Source organism: Crotalus tigris, unplaced genomic scaffold (assembly GCF_016545835.1).
Source record: "Crotalus tigris isolate CLP2741 ecotype Arizona unplaced genomic scaffold, ASM1654583v1 scf7180000024340.7048381, whole genome shotgun sequence".
NCBI lineage: Eukaryota > Metazoa > Chordata > Lepidosauria > Squamata > Viperidae > Crotalus > Crotalus tigris.
Window position 1 is genome coordinate 3,944,960 of NW_024100510.1, and position 18,308 is coordinate 3,963,267.

The 18,308-nt window shown below is 39.2% G+C and overlaps 1 protein-coding gene across 5 annotated transcripts in view; it reads left to right on the plus strand.

Moving 5' to 3' along the window:
* EVA1A (eva-1 homolog A, regulator of programmed cell death) overlaps window positions 1-18,076 on the plus strand; it is a 79,979-nt gene extending 61,903 nt beyond the window's left edge. For 4 of the 5 annotated variants that reach the window (XM_039326318.1, XM_039326319.1, XM_039326322.1 and 1 more), the window contains 4 exons: window positions 2,192-2,353; window positions 3,366-3,492; window positions 5,917-5,979; window positions 17,712-18,076. In XM_039326318.1, coding sequence (XP_039182252.1) covers window positions 2,192-2,353; window positions 3,366-3,492; window positions 5,917-5,979; window positions 17,712-17,856 — 497 coding nt within the window. In that variant the 3' untranslated portion in view covers window positions 17,857-18,076. Of the gene's footprint in view, window positions 1-2,191; window positions 2,354-2,788; window positions 2,993-3,365; window positions 3,493-5,916; window positions 5,980-17,711 lie in introns of those variants that run through there. The other variant, XM_039326320.1, reaches the window with a different exon arrangement.
* Window positions 18,077-18,308: the final 232 nt, after the last annotated feature.

Below are 18,308 nucleotides of genomic sequence, written 5' to 3' on the forward strand. Positions count from 1 at the left end.
AGGATTCAGGGGGAAACTGCCCAAATTTGAATTATTTGCATATATAACTGTAAAAATAAATATCTGCAAGTTTACAGATCTCTCCTACTTTTCATTCAGTCACTTCTGTTTATGTGTTAAAAGTTTTCATAACCTTCTCTTGTATATGAAAAAGGGTATATTTATTATTTGGCACTTGGTTGGAAACATTTAGTTCTCCCAATGCAAACCTGCTCTCCAGCCAATACAGTTGAAATAGAAATAGTCTGTTGGTTAAAAAAAAAAAAAAAAACCACTGGAGGGGCTCCTCCAGTTAGAATACTTTACATAATATGTCTGTGACTTTTCCCTTCAATGTTCTCAGCTCCTGCCCTCCCACACTAACCTCAGCCGATTTCCTTTTGAGGGATTTTATGAGCTCACTGAGAGCCAAGCTTGTAAGCTGGCTGAGAGGCAGAAGGGCTCTTTGATATTAGCTTATGGTTTTCAAGAACGGTGCTCTCAGAGTAAAAGGGAAGTGACATTTTGCCTGGCCACAGTATTCTGTCTCAAAAAAACTGTCTAATTAATCCCCAAGGTAGAGATTTATGCTCCAAGGGAGGGTGGATAAGGGTCAGAGGCTAATACAGAAGTGTTCCTTTGCCAGCAGAGAGGAAGGCCTGTGCACAGGATGGCTCCAATACGCCCTGTCGGTAGGAGGATCAAAATAGGAAACATAATGCCATGCATCTGAGATTCAGACTAACACTTTTGCTCTTCAGAGCCAAAGAAATAAAAAAAAACCCCTATAACTACACAGCTGAAAAAAACATGAATGACTGCCATATTCTTTCAAATGCCTGGGCCATTTGGGTCAATGTATATTTACTGGGGCCTCATGTGGGAGACCCTCCTGAAGACACACTAACAGAAGGTTTCTTTAGGCAAAGCATGAGCTGATTAGTTGTGCTCCATCTCTCTCCCATGTCAGCTGTTAGGGCAGGGGTATCAAACTCAATTTCATTGAGGGCTGCATCAGGGCAGTGGGTGTGGCCAGGGTGGGTTGGCCTAATGGGTAGGCGTGGATGGAGTGGGTGTGGCTTACTGGGTGGCATGGCCAGCTCTAAATCGTTCGCGTCAAGGGTGCCTGTGGGGGCCTGGGTAGGAGTGGGACAGATTTGAGGGTCTCTGGCAGAAGGGGGTGGGACTGGGGCAAGCACCAAGGCATGGTCCATTTCTTTATTCCTCATAAAGGGTGATACTTCCCCAGCATGCACCCAGGGGGCGGGGCCGATGCTGTTCCTCGCTGTTTCTAGATGGACTTGTGGAGCTAAGACTGAATGCGTTTCAGCATAGATAGCCACCACAAAATTGTACATTGGCTCCTGGTCGGCCTGAGCCAGGGCCAAGGCAGCGGGGGCCATTCCCTCATTGTTTCCAGATGGCTTCACGGGCCACATGAAACCACTTCACAGGCCGCATTCGTGTTTGACATGTCTGTGTTAGGGCAATATTCTTTAAACGTTTTGCTCAAAATTATGGAAGTTTGTTTGTATGGGTTATATTTGTCAATATTTGCCATATTAAAAATTCATTCTTGAACATTTATTGAATCATGTAAACAATTTTAAATCATTAGATATTAACATAAAATATTTTATTGAAAACATCCTATATTTTAACAAATAAAAAAGTACAGTGAGAAGAGTAACACTGTTTTAAATTTTTGAAAATATCTTCAATATTTACCCAATAATTTTGGTTTTACAGACCCCCTAAGACCACACATTAAGAAACACGTTAGAGCTATGCAGTGCTCTCAGTTATGCAGAGACCCAAATGTAGCCTCTCCTGCAGCTATTGAAACCAGTTGCATTATTTCCCAAGAACACCCGACAGGTAGCTGTGCAATTTCAAGAAAAGATGTAGATGAGATTATTTGCAGACTGAGATTGGGTTCATTCTCCTATCTTGTCCAAAGTACCTTTCTTGGATAATATCTAAAGCACTGCACAACCTTGATATCCATGTGTCCATCTGGTATGCTGTAAACAAAACTGTGAACAGAAATCCTATGATTAAAACTTGGGATTTCTCTGTGCATTTTTTCTGTGTGGTTTAAAAAAATAAATGTTTCAAAAATATTGACTATATTACTTGATAGCATGAAAATAGACAGGGGGGGGAGTTAATTGTATGATTTCTCTCATGCTTTTATTGTCTTTTTTTTCAGGAAAAAATGAAAACTCAGTTGAAGAATGGACATTTTACCCAAGCTTTGGTAATCACACTTACCATACAGGGAAACGATGTTTGTTTTATGGTATCCACCTCCGACATAAGGCTACAGCTTCTGAGAGGACACTGGAAAAATCTATAGGAAGGAAGAAATATGGTATATCTCAGAAACCTTCTATTTTTTATTATATAATCCTAATAGTTTAAAGTATGATTGTCATTCCAAGCATTAGAATTAAGTTTTCAAATATCCATATATCATTTTCCCATGGTGAAGAATGATTGGTAGGATACAAGACATGGAATATTGAGAACCACTGATGTATTGTATGCAAACCTTTCGACTTGTCAGAACCCATTTTTCTCTGGGGGGGGGAATCCATCTCACCTCTTTCCTAATTCTTTCTTTCTGAGGGTTCTGCCATTCTCCTGAGGAGGAGGGGGAAGGCTCTGTGGTATGTCATTCTGCTTTGCTACAATGTATCCTTTCTGCTGTTCCTGCATGCTGACTCTTTGAACTGTCTCTCCCTTGATGTTACCTTGGGGTGAGAAAGGAATGTGCCTCTGACTATCTGCTTATCTCTCGCTGCAGAAAGGAAGGTGAGAAGACCCAACAACATCTTCACAAGCATGGGAAAAGACCGTGTTTTCAGCTCCTTTCCCACAGCGAACTTAACACCTGGGGATTGGCCCATTCAAACTGACCAGATGAACTATTGGGGTGGGGTTATGCTTGGGATTCTTTTAACCTATTGATCTGAGTGGGAAACCCTCAGATCCTGCTTATCATGCCTGCTATCAGCTTCTCCTAATAAAAGTTCTTTTTGGAAAGAGACTGTTCCAAGAGTCCTGCTTTCTTAGGATGAGGTTTTGAAGTGGGCCCTGACAGGACTAATAAGTTTGAATTCTTTTTTTGCAAATAAGCATTAAAAAACTATGAGGCTAAAGAACTTCATTCTGAATTATTGATGACATATTATATTTCAAAAAGATCTTTAGCCAAAAGAAGAAATATATTTTCAATTAAATTCATGTGTTATAATATACACATATATACTTGTAGAAGAACAGCTTGCTAAATACAAACAACCAAATTGCTCAAATGTCAGAAAATATGCTTGCAACAAAATAGCCTTTTGTAAAATTTCTACTTTTATTTTTAATATCAGTGGATGAAACTTCCTCCCGAAATGGCATTCCGATGAGGATGCTCGGTGACCACCCATTTGCTTCTCCTGAACAAAGTACAGACTTCTACAAAAAGGGATCAACAATATCTCCAGTTAATTTTGGGAGGCAAGTTCTTATCTGATAATTTCTTTTTAAAAACTAAGTCACTACACTTCCTTTGCTTATGCAAAATCATTGAGGCAAGATTATATGGAAAGATGGAAAATCGTGGGAAAGGGCTACCTACGTTTCTGATTTCCCCATCATTGCCTGCTTCTATTGCTGTGGCTGGAGCCAAAAACAGGGAAAAAGGAAGGGAAGGAGTGAAGAGCAGGTCTCTGCAAGGAGAAAGGATCAGATAAATAAGCAGGCCCATAAAAATGGAAGTGACATAGGACTCTTCCAATCAATCCAATGAAAAAAATTGTTCTGACTATTTGTAGTTCTGTTATTTTTCTATGAAATATATTCATAGCTGACATTAATGTACTCAAAGGGTGTCTTCTACTGACGTGGAGCATATCTTTGATATTATTGGAGGTTCTCTGTGAACATGTGAATGTTCCCAAGAGCCAGAATTGAATGCAAGCAAGGATTTATTAAGCAAGTTTAATAATTACTTATAAATTATTTATACAAAGTGTGTTATAGAGATAACCAAAGCCTAGCACCTAGCTAACAACCTTCTCCAGGAAGAAAACCCAAGACCAAGAATTCTGTCCAAATGGGCCTGGGTACCAAGCCAGAAGCAATTGACCTGTATTTAGTAACCTCTTAGAGCAGGGCTTTTCAACCAGTGGTACGGGTACCACCTGTGGTACATTGGCACCAGGCAGGTGGTACGCGACCATCCTAGAAAAGTGGTAGCGGGAGAGGGGAATGAGCTGAGCTGGTGGCAGCACCGCACAAGCCTGAGCAAGAGATGGCTGGAGCTGCAGGGCTGTCAGGGTTCAGTCGAAGCGCCAGGATCAGCGCCAGGCTCCAGCTGGAGCTCGGCACTGATCCTGGTGCTTCTGCTAAGCCCCGAAGAAGCGCCAATCAAGCGGCGTTGAGCCTGGTGCTTCTGCTGAGCCTAGAAGAAATGCCAATCAGCTGGAATGTTGCAGCATCTCCAGGGTCTTGTGATTTACATTCAGATGCTTGGCAACTGATTCATATTTATGACGGTCACAGTGTCCCAGGGTCATGTGAAGTGACCAAAACCTGCTGCAACCACCCAGCAGACTGGGGGAATAAAAACCAAACACCTCCCACCCCACCCCCACTGCCAATCCTCAACAGAAATGCTCACAACAATGAAAACCTCGGAGGGGAGGAAGAGTGCAGCTGGGCGGGCAGGCATCTTGCTTGACTGTGGCTTGGGGGCACTTTTTTCAGTGCCATTGTAACTTCAAACAGTCACTAAGTGAACTGTTGTAAGTCGAGGACTACCTGTACTTTATCACTTTTTTCCTTTTTTTTGGGTCATCAAGTTTTTGACACCTTGCTAGGCAACTGGTGGTACTTGGATATTGCCATATCCTAAAAGTGGTACAATGGATGAAAAGGTTGAAAAGCCCTGTATTAGAAAATGGACAGAGGCAGAGTAACAGACAAAGTGGGGCTCTGGAGTAAATCCTTCACCCACTGCATTGTTCCCTACTTATACTTCCAAAAGATATATAGGCCAGTTGATAGCAGAAGTTAAACAGGACAAATGAAGGATCACTTTTGGAAGATACAATTGTTCTTAATTCTGAGTGAAAGACCAGATCTGCAAGGATTTCTCTTTGTTCAATGATGTATATTATGCTTCAGATTACTGTATATGTAAATTGTTGAAAAGATTTACAGTTTTGAATGAGCTTTAGTAAGATGTCTAATGCAACGTCTAATGCAGTTCTAATGAGTCAAATGTTTGCATGTTATGTTCCCCGAGCACTTTGATCTTTGACAACAAAGAATTATTTCTACATAATGGTATTTCTGCAACAAAATGAAATATTCGGGTTCTTCTGTATTTCAATTCTCTGCCCCACATAGTGTAATATACTGTAAAGCAGTGTTTCTCAACCTTGACAATTTTAAGGCATGTGGACTTCAACTCCCAGAATTCCACAGAATTCTGGGAGTTGAAGTCCACATGCCTTAAAATTGTCAAGGTTGAGAAACACTGCTGTAAAGGATATAAATATTAAATATCATGCAGCAGCATACAGTATATTATGCGATCACCCTCATGGGTTTTCAAATGGAACTAAAGCAAAAAACTTTAAGCATAACTATAAATAGAAAATGCTAGGCTTCCCAAACATTAGAAACAAACTGGAAACTTCATCTTATTGCCAATGCACACAAAAAGTAGCTCTTACTTCCCTTCAGTTAGCATTCAATTAGCATGAAAGGTGGATTTTATTTTTGTATATCAATGTTCCATGGTAGACTATTGTACTTAGGAAATTGCAAACATTCCTAATACAGGTATTGATTATATACCATAATTAAATCAGGGAGTGGCATAACCATACCCAAAGACCTCTCTACTTGAAATCTTTTGTTTCTTTTTAATAGTTCTAGGTATAAAAAACGGTCAGACACCTTTATTCCTCTCCAGCGTTTGCCAATAACTTCTAGGTATGTATCTCATATCTTAAGCAACATTTATTTTTTTCTGAAATACAAATATGAGTTGTATTATTTGTTGCTAGACGATATCTGCCGTATTATGAGTTTGAATAGATTTTGATATTTTCTACATTATACTGCAATGTAGTATATAGCAATGTAAACATTATAAAACTTTAGTAATGTCTCTTATTATTTTTCACCTTGCCTTGTGTACCTTACTTGAAGTTCTTTCACAGTAAAGAATTACAAAACAAAGGAAGTAAATGTGGAACTATCCTGTAATATTTACCAGATTTAAAACAGGCTGAATACATATTGTTTTTAATACAGTTGGCCCTTGTCTATTGACCACTCATTCAATTACTATTCAAATGTACTATAGCGCCAAACCAGTGGTAGTTATAATCTGACCTTGCACTTATAGCTATTGCAGTATACTGTGGTCACATGATTGCAATTTGTGACTTCTCCACCCGCTTCCCACAAGCAAAGTCAATAGCCGGAGGTTGGGAATAATGGTCATGTGAGGTCCTCCCTTAATGACCCATGCAGTTCTCATTTAATGATGGCAGTCAGAACGGTCATTGGTGAACAGTGCAGTTATCTGGTTTTTCAATGTACAACCGCAATCACTTAATGATGGAGTTTCTGGGCCCAATAAGTTTTGCTAAATGATGATTACTTGTAGGCATATGAAACTCCAAAGTACTTTTTTTAAAAATAACCATTTGTGCTTCTTTGTAAAATCTGCATATGGTAAGATGTTTATATAATGAGAGGTATTCAGACTGATAGAAATCACTTGATATGTCATCTGTGGGTTTTCATAACCTACCATTCCCAACTATTGAGGTTGTCCTAATTGCACAGCCGAACTCACTGATATGTTTACACCATTAGCCGATGATAAAAAGAGACAAGGGGGCACCCTAATCCTAAAACAAAAGCTGATTTATCTTCACATGGAAAGTTTCATTTAAAAGAAGGATGAGCAACACATGACATATAGGAACCACATGACATACAGGAACCATTTTCATCCCACTGAAAATCTGTGGTACCAAAATCTTGCTGCTGATTATATGTGTATTAAGCCTACAACAATGCACATCTGTAAGACTAACCATACATACTTTAGTTTGTATAACTGAACAAAAAATTCTAACTCTTCCCTATCTAGTGCTATAATCTTGGCTACTAATAATAGTAACATTACAAAATGTTCTTCTATGCAAAAAGCTTGCCCATAACTAATGATCAATTTCTTATTTTCATATTTTATTTGTAAAAAAATATTAGTTTGACTTTATTGAAAAAGACTAATGTTACTGGAGATTAGACCTGAATTGTATATACACACAATTTGTGAGTACACACAGACCCAGGCACAGACCCAGACAGACAGACAGAACACACACACACACACAAACAAACACACACACACACACACACACACACACACACAGAGAATATTAGTACCAGTATTATAACATCAAGACTAAAAAATGCTAAAAAAGATGGCCACTAGATGGCAGCAAAAACAGACAAAAGCTTTGACCATTTGCTACCATCCAGTGGTAATCCATATTTCAGTAGTCCACATCTAGCAGTTTTAAGATTATCTCATTTATTTCCTCAAGAGCTTCAATCTATGAAACTGAAATCAACAATTGATTTCTGCCTAGCAAAACTGTATTATATCTCACAGCTCTACACAGCTCTACTCAGAAATACATTCCATTGGACTCAATTCAGCAATAGTGTATGTAAAATATGCCTTTGCAGCAAACCTGACTGTTTTCAAGATTTTTTTAAAAAAACTGTGGTTATTCATACAATGAAACAAATTGTCTCAGGACTACTTCTATAGAGAACCTTATGTGCTGGTGAGAAAAACTATTTCCATACTGCAATGTTTCTAATATTTTTGGATAGAAACAGGAAAATATCAAAACAATCTAGAGAGCAAACGTTTCTTGGTAGATAAGGCCAATGTCAGTGACCAAATGAAATAAATGTACATAAAATTAGCATATGCTAATATATACACAGTAAAGATGAAACTTTAAATAAATTTTAAATGGAAAAAAAATTGTGTAGATGAAAATGCCAACAGTATTTTCTGGATTTTATATATATATATATATGGATGGATGGATGGATGGATGGATGGTACATAGGTAGGTAGATAGATAGATTTGTGTTGTAACTGCAAATAATAAAATAAAATTCATCTTTTAGCTGTTTTAAATGCTATCCAGATTTAAATGCACAGATATCAGATACAAATGTTTGCCCTGGGGATATGTATGGGTCCAAGTTCACATACTTATTGCATTCTCCAACTCTGAACAAATGTCCTCATGCAGTAAATGCCTGCATAGCATTGGACAAAATGAACCGTATAATATGGAGTATTAATTATATATGGATGATTAATTTATTACATGAGATTGCCTTCTATGTAAGCAACTTTGTGTCAAATAAAAAGGACACCATGACTGATACCAAAAGCGGTATCAGATCCTTATGGAAATCACATCTCTTCTCAGTCAAGTAATGTTCTTCTTCATGCCATAGTGCAAATATGATGAGAAATGTTAAACATATGGAAAATGAACAGTGGCTAGATTGAGTGTCAGGCTTTGGTGGGGGTCTCTTCTTTAAATCTAGACCAGCTTTCACAAGGTAACATTGGCTTAGGGGAAATAATAAAAAAAGGAATCTTGGAAAGGAGCTCCTTATAAAATTAGAACATGGGTCTAAAAGTTCCTTTGTTTTATTTTCTTGTTTTTAGTTTCATAGAACATAGAATCATAGAGCTGAAAGGACTTTGGAGGTCTTCTAGTCCAACCCCCTGCCCAAGGCCTGAGACTTTATACATTCCAGACAAATGGTTGTCCAATCTTTTCTTGAAAACCTCCAGTGATGAAGCACCCACAACTCCAGGACGCAAGATTGTCCCCACCCTCGCCCCTCCCCATTGTGGCTAAAGCCTCTTCCAAAGTCAGGAAAATGAATCCAGAAAATAGGTAATACTTACAAAGAATTTTGGCTGACAACACAAATTTCAAGATAGCAACTGTATTTGCACACTTCTTAGGCCCCTTATGTTTGACTGTGTAATAAAATTTGTTTTTGAAGTGGCAAATTGCATAACATGAAAATATGTGTGCAGATCATCCAGTTCATCCTGCACAACTCTAGCCACAGTTTTTTTTTCAGTTTCAAGTTTTTTTATTAATTTTGCAGTATTACATTTATATATTTGAAAAGTAGCGTGGTGGCTGAGCACAATAATTCTGTTACATTTGAATATCATCAGTACAAATCTCAAATTATTACAACAAACTAATTCCCTCTCTTTCCCCCATGATATCTACTGTCATGTTCAAACCAATACAGTTCTTATTCTATTAATCAAACAAAAAACACTTTTCTAATATTCATCAATAATCTTCAGTCTATACATATCTTAATTAATTTGACATTCCACCTTTTAGACAATAACCTAGTACGTTTTTCTTAACTTTAACTTGCCATTGATATTTAAGTTTAACGTTTAATCTTTATCATTTCCAGGTTTTAAATGATCCCAATTTCTAAGTCTCCTATCTCACATTTGGAGCTAATAATTTTTTTTCTTTTCTTCCTTTCACTTCCTTCCTTTCTTCCTTTCCAGAAAGAGAAAAAAAAATTAAAAATAAACCAACATTTATACCACAAACCCATATACAAATTTAATTATTAGTACTTATACTTTTAAGTTTTACTTAACCTTTGTCTCAACTCATAACAACATCTTAAATTCAAATCTTAATTATTTGTAGACATTCAGATTACATTTAATATTTAATTTTTCCAAGTTTTAATTAAACACAATTCCTTTATCCCAATTGCTCATACATTCTAATATTTAAAATACACACCTTATATATAACTTCTACCCTCTATCTTACCCATCTAATGACAATATAATATTCTTATTTCAACATATTTCTAGATTTTATATGACTAGAATTTTCTTTATCTCAAATCGTTACAATGTCTTGTGTTTAGAATACATATTCTATCTATTTAGATATATTCTATTTTAAATCTCATATATAGATCAGAAACCCCAATCTTTTTCAATCTTATTCTAGCTTTTTTCCTCTGCCAGGTCATTTTTTGTATTTTTGCCTTTAAATCATCAAAAAAATCTCCTTATATTGTTGTGGCTATTGTTTGATGTTGATAAGAACGTCCTGTTGATGTTTTCTTAAGAACACTTGATTTAGCTGGTAGTCTCTTTATTTTTCCAGTTTGATGCAGTTGTCCCGAAGTATTTATCTTCTCTTTCATCTGTTTTTCTTGTTTATCTTCAAATTCCTTCTGGTTTATAAGAAACGCCCTTTCCTTGTTCTCTATTATCAATTTTTTTTTGTGTTTTCTATTGTCTGTATTTGTTGAGCATCTAAGTCTTCTGTCATAACATTTGGTTGTTTCACTTTGTCTAAAGAATTCTGTATAGATAATTCTTTGATTGAAGTCATAGTTTGAGTTTGTATATCCAGAGCTTGCATAAGTAGAGTTTGAATCATCGCTTTTAACATACAAAGAATTTGTTCCTATACTTCCTCTGTAGAAGAAATCTTTCCTGTTCTCCTTCCATTGTAATATATTAAACTCAAGAGAAAGAAACTGACAGTCAGAAAGTCCACCAAATGGGGAGCTGAGCTGAATTTTGCAGATGGTGTTTCAAGGTTATTTTTTATCTTGTCTATTTTCAAAGCTGTCAACAAGTCTCTTAGAGAATAGCAGGTTACGTCTTAGAGTTAGTTGGATCTTTTTAGGTTTTTTTTCCCCCACTCTATTTTAAGAGGGAAAACCCCCCAAATCTTCAATAGTAATTAGAATAAAAATCAAGGAAGAAATATATATAGAGAGAGCAGAAAATTGCAAATCTTATAATCCACCAATTTTAGGAAATAGGATTCCAATTAAGATCTCAGTATTTTTCCAACATTTTAAACTCCCAAGTGGTTGATAGCTGCTGTTTCTGGAAGGAGGACTAAAATCCCCCTTCCTTCACCACAGGGGGGAAAGTACTTTAGCAGCTTATGCAGGTAATTAAGTAGTTAGGATGTAAGAGAGGCAAACCTCACCCAGTCCTGTCCATACTGCTTTGAAGTTGCCAGATGGTAGTGTGACTTTGGCTGTTTGCAGCCTAGGGACGAGCCATATTTCTAGCCGGTCCTTTTGTTCACCAGTTTGGAGGAATTGCCTGGTCTGACGGAAGAGTTGCTGCTCTCCCGGGATCCAGCGAAAGCCCCTCCTTGCTGGTTGCCTCTTCAGGGTGACTTTCTGCCCTTTTCAGGGCCCCCCAGTGATGCAAAACTGAATGGGGGAGAGAGAGCAACTCTCCCAACCATCCACGGCGGCTGTGTGACGAACCGGAAGTTCTAGCCACAGTTTTTGACAATGTTTGCTATGGCCAGCCTTAGTGCTGGGCTGCTATAGCACACAGAACTGAGGCTGTGACATTTGGCTGCATTCTGATTAATTCATTGGACTCCCTCAGTTTCTTAGACCAGTCTTTAAGGTTTCTTACTATGCATGTACAGGCATTTATATGTAAATAAAATAAACAATTAAAATTCATTTTATCTAGGGTCTGTAATCTGTGCTCTTCAGGCAGAAATTAGATGTCCAGTTCAGCCCTTCTGCTCTACTGAGCTGCTGCGCTATCAGCCCCCTCTACAACAAAGATCCTGCAGGAGAAGGGCAGTATGGACAACCGTGGGATTTGGCAGGGTGAGAGCTGTGAACTACAAACACCAAGCTTTCGCCATGTCCCTGCATAAAAGATAAAGTACCCTTGCTGACCTTAATAGGAATACTAAGGAGACAGGTCAAGGTAGTTGTGATGATGATAACTCAAATAAACAGGGGATCATGGTCTGAGATGAAGAACTTATTTTGGACAGGGGAAAATGCGAATTAGTTATTACACATCAGTCATGCAAGAAGAGCAAGCATCCAAAAAGAGGAGCCACCTTCTGGTTGGTGATTCAATGATAAGGGATGTAAGTTTAGGAAAGGCTGCAGAGGTTATGAAAGAGGTCAGGTGTCTTCCAGGTGCTACTGCCAACAGGGACAAGATGCGTATTTCTAAAATAATCAAGAATGCCAGCAAGGACTGTGATGTGGAGGCTATTGTACATCTTGACACTAACGATCTGTCCCAAAAAGATGTACTTTCTGTGCAGAATGATTTCCGGAGCTTGGGGCAGAAACTTAGCAGGATAGGCTGTAGGCTTACTTTTTCAGAGGTTTTGCCAGTGTATAAGGAACAAAATGGAAAAGGCCAGCATTTGGCAGAATTCAATATTTTGCTAAAGGAGTGGTGTAAAGGGAAAGGTTTTGGTTATATTAGTCATGATGTCTGCAGCTGGTCCAATGAAAAAGTGTACAAAAGAGATGGTTTGCATCCATCAAAGAAAGAGACTGTGTTACTTGGCATTAAATTCACAGATTTTCTGGAGAAATATTTAAACTGAACAATGGGGACAGTGAGTTAATTGATACAGGACATTCGTGTCCCTGGCAGTCTAAAAATTATAGGGTTATTAGTGCATGTAACATAGATGTGTGTGTGGACAAGAATATCAACCTTGCTGTCAAGCAAAATCAAGTTTTTAATAGTGAGTGCTATACCAAGTGCACTAATCAAACAGGTGGTAAGAAAATAGGGGAACTCAGGCACCACACAGATTATATAGAAAGTAAACACAGGATCAGTCATAAAGGACTCAAATGTCTATACACCAACGTACAGAGTATGAGCAATAAACAGGGTGAATTAAAATTCAGGTAAATGAGGGCAGATATGATATTGTTGCCATTATGGAAAGTTGGTGGGATGAAACCCACAAATGGAACACACAGATAGGGGGATTTAAATTATTTAAAAGAAACATACCAAATAAAAGAGGAGGTGGTGTTGCTCTCTCTATAAGAAATAACTATATCTCTACAGAAATACAGCACAATAATGATGAAAACTGTCTTGAATGCATTTGGGTCAATATAAAAGGGGAAAAATGACATTGCCATAGGTGTATATTATAAGCCACCCAATCAGACAGAGGAAATAGATGAAGTTTTTGCTAGTCAGTTAACTAAGGTATATATGAAGCACATCACAATAGTAATGGGGGACTTTAATTACCCTGACATCAACTGGGAGACAAACTCTGCACCAAGTGGAAGATCAAACAGATTCCTGACAAATCTAGTAGACAACTTTGTCTCCCCAAAAATAGAGAAGGGAACTAGGGGATCAGCCATACTGCACTTAATTCTTACTAACAAAGATGAAATGATAGAAGGTGTTGAAGCCATAGGAATCTTGGGGGGGGGGGAGTGATCATGCAATGTTGGAATTCAACATTATGCAAGCACAAGCAATATAACACAGTCAAACTAGAGTCTTGGACTTTAAGAGAGCTAATTTCAACAAACTTAGAGAGAGCTTGGGAAGGATTCCATGGATGAGAATCTTCAAGGGGAAAACAACTCAAGAAGCTTGGAAAATTTTGAAAAGTGAGATTATAAAAGCCCAATCTAGCACAATACCAACAAAGAAGAAAAATAACAGCTCTCAAACGAAACCAGCATGGCTGCATAAAGAACTCTCTGATAAATTGAAAGACAAAAAAGACAAGTATAACAAGTGGAAACAGGGGCACATAACTAAGGCAGAATATCAGCAAATAGCCCAAGCCTGCAAAGATAAAGTAAGGAAAGCTAAGGCTCAAAATGAACTTGCAACAAAAAGTAAAAAAATAACAAAAAGGCTTTTTTCAACATGTAAAAAACAAGAAAAAAGTTAAGGCAATGATTGGTCCATTAGTGGGAGAAAATGGCAAGAAAGTGACAAGCAACAGGGAGAAAGCAGAACTACTTAACTCGTTTTTTTTTTTTTTTGCATCTGTCTTTACAGAAAGGGGAAAAACAGTCCAACCTATCAAAAACAGTACCGTAAAAAACAGATTAGAAACACAAGTTAAGATAGGCAAGAAAATGATAAGTGAGCACCTGTCCATCCTAGATGAGTTCAAATCGCCAGGATCAGATGGACAACACCCCAAGGTTTTGAAGGAACTGGCAAATGTGATCTCAGAACCACTGAATTATATCTTTTAAAGATCCTGGAGCACTGGGGAACTACCAGAGGATTGGAAAAGTGCTGATGTAGTTCCCATCTTCAAAAAAGGGAAAAAATGCATCCAGGAAACTATCGACTTATCAGCCTGACCTCAATACCTTTAAGAAGAGACTGAACAGCCATTTATCTGAAATGGTATAAAGTTTGCTGCCTTTGCAGGGGGTTGGACTAGATGACCTCCAAGGTCCCTTCTGAACTTCTTCTTCTTCTTCTTCTTCTTCTTCTTCTTCTTCTTCTTCTTCTTCTTCTTCTTCTTCTTCTTCTTCTTCTTCTTCTTCTTCTTCTTCTTCTTCTTCTTCTCAGATACACAGAATATAGTGCCATTTTTTGTAATGGCACATTCTTCAAGGATATTAAAACTGACATAAGGACTTTTTCAGACAGTTTAAAGTATTTAGGTACATGTAGGGATTATTGATGGAAAGAACTAGGTCAGTGATGGCGAACCTTTTAGAGACTGAGTGCCCAAACTGCAACCAAAACCCACTTATTTATCGCCAGGTGCCAGGTGGGCGTGGCCCACTGGGTGGGTGTGACTGTGGTCATGGTAGACTGGGTGGATGTGGCCAAGATGGGCATGGTCACCTTGATGTTGCTTGTGGGGAGGGATGCCTGTGGGGACTGGGCAGGGTTGGGGGAGATCCAGGGGGTCTCTGGCAGGTGGGGCAGTGGGCAGGAGGCTCGTCCTGTGGGGTGAGGCGAGGCAAGGTGAGGCGAAGCAGGGCAGGGATGCCATTTCCACAGGGCAAGGTGGGGCCAGGGCAGCTGCTGCCGGACACCATCAGCCCCCGCACACAGAGGCCAGTGAGCGCATGGGGGCCAACATGTCCGTCAGCAGCCACAGCTTGCCAGCCTCTGACTGGCACACTCTGGGGCTCCACAACCTGCCGCCAGCAGTTCAGAAAAGTGGCCTATGCCAGCTGACAGTTGAGGAAGTGATGCAGTGGGTCGTGCCCGGGAAAAGGAGAGCATGCGAAGCCAGGAGGGATGGGATGGGGGGGAAGGAAACCAGCCGTGCTGTGATGCATCCGGCCATGTGGAACCTTGCCGAGTTAGTGGGCGGCTGGTTGAAGAGGGGCAGTTGCCATCTCTGGGGCATGGCGGGTGTGTCCACAGAGAGGGCTCTGAGTGCCGCCTCTGGCACGCATGCCAAAGATTCGCCACCACTGAACTAGGCTAATCAGATTTAAAATTGGGTGGGAAGATTTTTTTTAAATGATTTATTTCAAGTTCAGTCTTACTGTATTCTTATTCTACCATCATGCCACTAGAGGGCAACAGAGTTGGTTATCTCCCTCTGTACTGCACCCTAAATAAAAATGCAGCCATCTAAATTCCATTGATTTTTGGTCCTAATAGTGGCAGTCCCTCTTGCTGCTAATTAGTTAGGGAAAATAGTTTTGGGGAAAATATATCTGGGAAAGGGATAATTTTAAAACTTTTCTTTGCTTGTCCCTAATCATATCAACTACCTTGTCTTAATGATATTGCTTTCATGGCATCTCCAGCACCTCCGTGGGCAGCTTAAAACACTTAAATAGCATTTCCCTTCTTCCAACAGTTTTTCTGTATCTAACATATTTTGCTGACAATTGGATTGTTGATCCCTTTTGGCCCCTTCAGGCTGCTGTGGACATATAGCCCCTGCCTCTCTAGCTATTTTGACCGTTGGATGGATTGGACACCTGGCTTCTCCAAAACAGCATTTTCCATAATTCTTGTTAGGTCTTGTTTTCAACCTACAAACTTGATCAGACTAAGAAACCAAAGCCATGTAGATTAGGACCATTTTAAACATAATCTTGCAAATCTGAATGTGGTTCCCCTTCCCTCACTTTATCTTTGTGTGAGCTAAGCAGGGGCTTATTGAAGATGTTTTCTCAAATAAGTTTCTTGATCCAGGCTCAAGTCCCACTTAACTGACTGATGCCTTGGGAGCAGCTCTTCCTTTGAGGCCATTCCTGTAAGGTGGGTTGTGCTGAGAGAGTGACTGGCCCAAAGTCACCCAACTGGCTTTCATGGCTAAGATGGGATTAGAACTCAGTTTCTTGCTTTCTAGCCAGCACCTTCAGCACTCCACCAACTGGCCATCTTTTCTGCCCATGCTCTGAAAATACTCCTAGGCTAGGGACTATTTTTCTAATTGCACTCTAGCTGATGATGATTTTTATGACTCACTGCCAATCACTGCAATCACTATTTTGCAGTTCTGGAAGATTGCTATAGTGTGTGTTCTGTGGTTAATGACAGTCACAGGTCAGAATTGAGCTGGTTGTTACTCACTATTACCATTGTTTGTCATTTGCAGTATTGTAGTAACTTTGCATGGAGCTTACTTGTTACCAATCACTCCTTCTCCTTCATCTCCTCAGCCCTTGGCTACCAAAAGTCCAATAACCTGTTTATGGCAAACTTAAGTCTGTAGCACTTTCAGAAATAGCCAGATAGGTAACAGGCACAGAAGAGGAGTTATATCAAGTAGGATCATCCCCCTACACCCACCCTTAGTGCCAGTCACCTGCCATTCTCAGAATCTAACTAAAGTAAACTCCCCCCTCCCCCCATTAAGGAGAGTAATGGGTGATTGTTCTGTTAGCAAATGATGCCTGAGGATGGTGATGTTGGTGGTGGGGAACTGGCTGCACAAGTTATGCCAGCAGTCTGTTCTGTTGAGTGCATGCCCTGAATCAGAAAAATATATTAGCAAAGAACAGCTAAGCAGAAGGGGGGAAAAAACAGAAGGGGATGCAGAAAAAGTAAATCCATTTCTCTTCAGTTCATTGCTGATCAGCTGAATGGTGCTGAAAGTGGTTTATCCCTTGCCTTGCCTTCAGCTCAGAGTGAGACTGACCTTCTCCCACCTGCTTGCCCTTCTACTGTATCTTAATGCAAAAGGAATTTTCCTTAAGACGTGACCCTCCCCCTTAATGGATTGGAAGAGACCTGTAGCCACAGCCTCCCTGCTCTGCGACTCAGGGATAGGGGTGCTGCAGATTGCAAAAAGTTAGACAATGACTGTAAGTTGCCCACCTTGGAATTAGCTGCATCTCTTAGAAAGACCCATACAATGTCAAGCTGAGATGTGGCTTTGGCACTACATCCATATGACTGCTCATCAAGTGACTCTGGGAAACTAACAGCATTTTTTAAAAAAAAAAGGGGGGGGAGGGGAAAGCAACAAAATAAGTAGACAATTGGCAGCTGACTTAGAAACAATAAGGATAAAAAGCAACCATCCATATTAATGCAACTTTTTAAATTCAATGAATTCACAGGCTTTGGGGGGCATTCTGTCTTCATGTGCTTACAAAAAGTATGGTGAATGCACCTAACTGCTAATGTTCCCCCCCCCACCTATTTGCTATTCACTTATATTTTCCCTGAACAAATATATTTAACTGGTGTATTTAACTGAAGCTGAGGTAGAGACATCCTGTTTGCTTCAATGCTGAATCTACCTATTCTGTTAAGCTTGTGATTATTGGGCTGCAATTACTTTGTGTTTCTTTCTTATCTTGTCCTCCAGTGTGCCTTTCCACGTAAAAGAGAAAGAGCTAGAATTAGAGAGAGAAAAGATGGAAGTGAAGAACCTGGATACCTGGAAACCTAGCCCAAGCTTGATGCAATCTTTACTTGAAAGTGGACAGGTCAGAAAGCTAACTTTTTCATAACTGAAGAATGGAAGGCAAGCTTGGTCCAAAAGCTCTGATTTTCCTTACCGTAAGTTGTAGAACATGTCCGTGAATACATCTCCTAGAAATTCTTGCCCAACAGATAGGATCACATTTTGAATAATTGCAGAAATTTAGTTGTTTCTGTGCACTATGTAGTTGTTTTATATAATTGTTTCTGTGCATTAAATTAATGAATGAATAAATGAACAAACAGGAAGTTTAATAAAGGTATAGTTTATTTCATTTATTTCAGTAGTTATGGTTTTATGAAAGAAGAAGAAAGTTAAATACCTTTTCTCAAAGTTCTTACACTTGTAACTTCTTCACCGTGCCTGTTCAGCAAAGTCTTAGAGATCCAAGGGATATCAGGATTCTCTGTGGTCTGTTCGTAGACTTGGTGATGCTAACTAAGGAACCCAAACACAATAAGAAATGCAATATGACAAAGC